The 6,046-nt window shown below is 38.6% G+C and overlaps 1 protein-coding gene across 1 annotated transcript; it reads right to left on the reverse strand.

The window, feature by feature from the left end:
- Positions 1 to 669: 669 nt before the first annotated feature.
- LOC120443164 (ATP-dependent RNA helicase DDX54-like) lies at positions 670 to 1,700 on the reverse strand. The gene is made up of 5 exons (XM_039621193.1): positions 1,586 to 1,700; positions 1,383 to 1,496; positions 1,184 to 1,294; positions 978 to 1,068; positions 670 to 814 (listed from the first exon to the last, which is right to left on the reverse strand). The coding sequence occupies exons 2-5, from the start codon at positions 1,430 to 1,432 to the stop codon at positions 746 to 748; spliced, it is 321 nt and encodes a 106-aa protein (XP_039477127.1). The 5' UTR covers positions 1,433 to 1,496; positions 1,586 to 1,700; the 3' UTR covers positions 670 to 745.
- Between the last annotated feature and the right edge of the window lie 4,346 nt (positions 1,701 to 6,046).

The following is a 6,046-nucleotide window of genomic DNA, read 5'->3' on the forward strand; positions in this document are numbered from 1 at the left end:
CCTGCATATTAAGCTCATTACTCTTTTACACACATCTCTGTTTCACACTTCAATATTTTGTCTTCTTTTTTGTCTTCATTTATTTATTTGTACTATTTGTATTTTATATGTTGTATTTCTATTGTACATATTAATCAGCATCTGTGTGTGGACAGCAAAGAAAGAATTTCATTGCACAGAGAAATGCCTTTTTGTTCTTTGGACACATGACAATAAACACTTTGAATTTTGAATCTTGAAATTAAGCACCTAATATCTGTATTTTCCCAATTTGATAAGACATATTTCAGTACTCCAAAACACTTTTATTAGACTGCCAACATGCTTACAAGTAGTAAATCCAGGTTAGTGGATCATAATTAAACATAACTCTGTGGCAAACGCAGAGTTCAGCAGGCCATCAAGGAAGAAGTGACGTGCATTTCTGCAGTGTAAAGATGCACAAATCATTGTCTCCTTAATCTACAGTCACACAAAGCGCCAGGAAAATCTTTGGTGATGTTCTCAGGTGATTCTGATGCTTACTTCCTCGTGATGTCCTCCACACCATCAACCCTCTGTCCTCCTCACAGCTTCTTCCTCAGCTTGTTTTCTTATGGCCACCCTTCCAAAACCTGACTTTTTCACTTCTCCGAGCCACTTTTGTTCTTGGAGTGGAGCTTGCTCATCCCCCCGCCCTGCAGGAACTGGTGCTTCTGCTTTTTCTTGATGTGATCTGATCACATCAAGATCTGATCCTTTGTTTTCAGCTCCGAGCGTGCTTTGTGGTCACCGGAGCTCTGTACGTTTGGACCTCGTCGGCCACGGCCACGACCTGGGAGAGGCACGACACAACAAAGAGGTTGGAGGTTATAGCTTGCAAGGCTGGAAGAGTGACGTTAAGTATTTACTTTTAGACTTGAGTTAAAACATGGTGGCTGATGGTCTATATTTAACAGGCAGACGTGTTTGTGCTATTCATTTTGATGCCGTCCTACCTCTTGCTGGCTTCCTGCCTCCTCCGCCTGTTTCTCCGTCTGATCCAGATCCTGTATCATCAATCTTGTATTTTTCTTCCACTCCTCATAACTGACATGTTGTCAAGTGATACAACATCTTCACAGTACAGCTTAACATTGTCATAGGAGTAGAGAAGAGGGTCATTGAGAGCAGCACACAGAGAAGCTTTTTGTTGGAAGGATACAAGTTCTTCCTGTTCTTCTTGTTACTGATAACCTGACCGCTGTCTGTTTTGATCTTCTTCTTCTGGTCTTCTTTTCCCGTTTCTCTCACAAAACGCTTCTTCTTACGGTCCCTAATAAAACAAAGGGGAAAAAGACTTTAAATTATAGTTTTAAATGACCATTTTATGGATATTGAGTCAAACATAGGGAAATTTGTACCATTTCATCATTTTTTTCTGCTGGTTAAGGCGATCGCCTTCATCTCCCATGAGATCAAGGACAGCTGAAGAGGCCTGCTGTTCAAAAGCACTGCCCTCTCCACCGAGACTCAACCTGTCGACGCGTAACACAGGACAAAACAGCATAAAACACAAAGCCATTCACATTTTTAAAGAAACAGATGCAACAGTTTAATGCCTCACCCTCTCTCAGAGTCAAAGTCTTTAGGTCTGTAAGGGATATAATACTCTTCATCTTTGCCTGACTGCCTTTTTTCTTGGTCTTTGGTCGTTCTACACCATCTTCCTGCTGACCTCTTCTTTTTTACCACCTACCACCTCTGAAAACACCCCTGGTGGAAATGGAAAGAATTACATGGTACAAAGTGACAAAACATGATACAGAGATCCTACTATCTTCCTCTTCTAGTTTGTATACAACATCAGCTACATCAAAACTGCATTTTATTTTGCTTCATCTCCATCAGACAGCACAAACAACTTTTCTTTTGACTCAAATATTGGTTTTGAATGAAAATGATGAAACAATCCTGGGTGTTTATTCAACTTGTGAGCAGGTTTCTAATCCACCGTACTATTATTATTGACACTAGTACATGTTCATGCTGCTGGCGAACTAATACACTTAAGAACATAAAGCAAAGCAAAAAAGTGAAAAGTAGGTCTTGCCTATATAAATAAACATAAGACAATTGTGAGACTTTGACATAGTAACATCTGCAGTAATATTTACACCTCTGATGACATCTCACAAGGGTTAGCTTTATTTTGAAACCAAGATTGTTTACACAAAGTTTGTAATTGCAGAGAAATACTCCATTTATTTTGGTCATTTCATTTTCGAGCAGGAAGCTCACCTTTTTTGTTATACCCTTTAGATGAATAGAGAGTTTTTTAATTAAATACATATTCTTTAAATAATGTTCCCTCTTATAAAAAGTAGGATAATTAAATTTTTTTTAAATAAAACAGAAAAATGTCTGTTTTTCTGTTGTCTGTTATATAACATTAGGTATGTTCGTGGCAATTAATTTCTTAATCAGCAAAACAGGTCATTTAAGAAACAGTTAAATATTAAGTTAAATTTGAAAACAGTTTAAAAAAAAATATCCCCATTCCAAAATTTCACACGACAATCTCATTGGCTCACGGAGTGATGATGTCACAAGGTCGCCTTTAAGAACCTTTAATCCTTTGAAGTTTTTTTCCATAAATAGGGGTGAGACACAGCTATTCTTAGTTCGTTTCTTCGCAGCATTTGTGTTTGCAGCCTTCAAACGTTCACCACAGAAAGTTTTGGAAAGCTTTTCAGAGTCGTTGTGTACAACCTTCAACATGTATCCAACAAGACACCAACCAAAACAAAATGAACACGCCGCTTCTCCTTCCTGGCGTGGCCGGCCAATTTCCCCAAATGACCTCTTATTCATCCAAAGGGCATTACATGACAGTAGGAAGGAAAACTACCACCTCCAGAATAAAATTCAAAAATTGAAGAAGAGAAACTTCAACTGGAGGAGAAGTGTAGACAGATGGAAGCGCAAAATAAAAACCTGGAGGAAAGACAACAACGCCAGCCCGACATAGAAATTATTAATGAGGGCTGGGGAATCAGGTTTGGACAAGCCCGAGAGCAGATCGTCTTCTTGATTAAAGAAAACAAGCAGAAGGCGGCGGAACTAAAGGAGATGTCCAACCAGCTTCAAGACAGCAAAGCTACTGTTGAGAAGACAGAATGGGATCTCCAATATATGGACCAAATGAATCAGCTGCTCCAAACAAAGTTTGATGAAGCTGTGAAAAAAAATAAAGAAATCCTCCAACAGAAGGAAGAACAGGAGACAAAGCAAATAGACTTGCAGCACAAACTCAAAGTCACGGAGGAAAACTACAGATTGCTGAAAGAAAAGTTGGATGAAACAGTGCGCCAAAATAAAGTCCTTCTTCAAGAGAAAGTGCAACAGCAAGAAACATTGAAAGAAGAGAAACGTATTGTCAAAGACTTTGAGAGTAAAAATCTAAAACTGCAACAGTTTTGTAATGAACTGAAGAACAAAACAAGTGAACTAGAAGGGGAAAAGGAAAAACTGGACAAAAGATGCTCACAGATGCAGAAAAGGATCGATCACATGGCAAGAAACAACTCAGAGCTCACTAAGGGGATATTGTTGGAATACAACAACTTGAAGCGCAAACACACTGAAATGCAGGCGCAAAAGCAACACCAAGACAAAATACATGACGACCTGCAGCGTACTCTCCAAGACATCCACAGAAGAAATGAGGAGTTAGAAGACATGTACAAAGAAGTACAAGAGAGAAATGCAGACATGCACAAGGACAAACTAATGCAGGAGGCAACATCCAAAGAACTCAAAGAAAAGCTGAAGAAGAAAACAAGCAACATTAGATGAGGTGGAGCAAACATGCAAGAAACTTGACAAGCAAAACGCAGAAACAATCGATCAGTTGAGAACCCTCATCCTGGAGAAAAAGGCGCTTGTGGAAAAGTCCATGAAAAAGAAGAAAAAATGCTTCCGCTTGCCCTGGAGGAGGGACTCTACTGCTTCACCTGATGTAGCCTCGTCTTGCTCCACCTCTGTCCTTCCCCCCAACCAGTCCCGGCAGTTGACTGTCCCCTCCTGAGCCTGGTTCTGCCGGAGGTTTCTGCCCGTTTAAAGGCAGTTTTTCCTCCCCACTGTCGCCCAGTGCTTGCTCAGAGGGGATTGTTGGGGTTTTCTCTCTTTTACCTTGTTTCATTATTTACTAGTTTAACATTTTTGTTCTTACTTCATTTTACCTTGTTTCATTAGTTACTTAACATTTTTGTTCTTACTTCATTTTACCTTGTTTCATTAGTTACTTGTTTAACATTTTTGTTCTTACTTCATTTTACCTTGTTTCATTATTTACTTGTTTAACATTTTTCTTCTTACTTCATTTTACCTTGTTTCATTATTTACTTGTTTAACTTTTTTTGACTTGCTTGTTTATAATAAACCAATTGAATTTATCTTTTGAGTATTTTTCGTCTAATCTTTACAGAATTTTTCAAAAACATTCATATCTGTCGCTTATTTTCTTCTTGAAACCTCATAAATGGTGAAGGAAAAACCCTGGAACATGGTTTGAAACACTGAAATTGTTTCAGCTCAAACCGCCAAAGTCATACGTGCGTGTGTGTGTGTGTGTGTGTGTGTGTGTCACAGGTGACACGGTGTCACTGATTAGGTCATCATGTTTAGGCTCATTCACTCAAGAAATTATTTAGGCCAAATCTTTAAAACTGTATCATTGGATACACATTTTCAATTCATTTCAATCACAAATGCAGAAATAATTATTTGCAGTATCTTATCTCATTTATTATGAGAACGTCATGCCTGATCATTTGCACCCACACCATCAAAAATGGGGGCAAAAGGGAGGAGATCGCATTTAATCGGTTATAACAAGAGGTCAGAAATATAAGTGCTGCAGAAACCTCTGAATCTCAGCTAAAAGCTCATGTAAACCATTTCTACAATCACAAAACAAATCGAAGTCACCAAACAGTTAAAAGAGCAGTTACGTCACCATGAATCTGTGGACAGGTAATATCCATATTTTGATTTATGATTTCCTGGAGTTCAATGTGTGTGCTTAATCCTTTATGAAACTGATCTGAACCTGCAACTACAACGAACCAGGGAGGAAAGAAAGAAACAATACTTCACCCATGCTTACATTTAGATCACTCTCCTCCTTTTCTGTGATGTCACAGTCAGCAGTAGTGGTGGGGTTGATTGGCTGCTGCAGCCTGCTTTCTGCAGCTCGGTCCTCTCTCTGCTTGCTGAATTTGTCCACTAGCCGAGTGTCTTTAGAGCGTTTGCCTTTTTACCTTCATCTGATCACTGACCTTTGAATCCACATCCAAACGAATCAGAACAGGTTCTGTCAGGCCTGGGAAAAAAGTTTGTATACACCCGTGTGAATATAATTAGGATTATTTGCCTTTAGATGCTAAAAAATATGGAAGCTAAGTTGAATGAATATGTTTCATGATGAGAAAATAAGCCAGAAAATCTTTCAGAAACTTCACCGTGGAGGGTCAATTTATTAAATTAACCCAATGTGTAAAGAAAACATTACTTCTTTAGTTATACACAACAAACACGAAAACACCAGACATTATGATACAGACTTAAGTCTCACACACAACCTGTCGACAGGGGAGGGGCCCCGGCTGCTTCCAAATAGAGCACATTTCATTCATAATGTTGTAAATCCAAGCCCATTTCATGACCGCCACTGACCCTACAGACGGCCGTTACTGTTGTTAACTACAACTGGATTAAAAAAAACAAAACAAAAACAAATCTATGATGTGACTTTTTTTTTCTACAACCGGGGTGAAAATGAAAATTGGAATTTAGAAGAAACAAATAGCCACATTTAGTATCAGCTTATCGTGAATTCATATTGCAGTCGTACAATATGCAATACCGGTATATACGTTAAATATTTGGGCAACATGAAACAACGTGAAACTTCCGGATAAATCAAGTTAATAAAGCCTGGAGGTTTACCAGTTTATGTTGAGAGTAGTTTCAAGCATCTTATTGTTAACATTTTTTAAAGGCTGTCAGTAAAGACGAAAGGAAC

The sequence above is a fragment of the Oreochromis aureus genome, linkage group 12 (assembly GCF_013358895.1).
Source record: "Oreochromis aureus strain Israel breed Guangdong linkage group 12, ZZ_aureus, whole genome shotgun sequence".
Taxonomy (NCBI): Eukaryota; Metazoa; Chordata; class Actinopteri; order Cichliformes; family Cichlidae; genus Oreochromis; species Oreochromis aureus.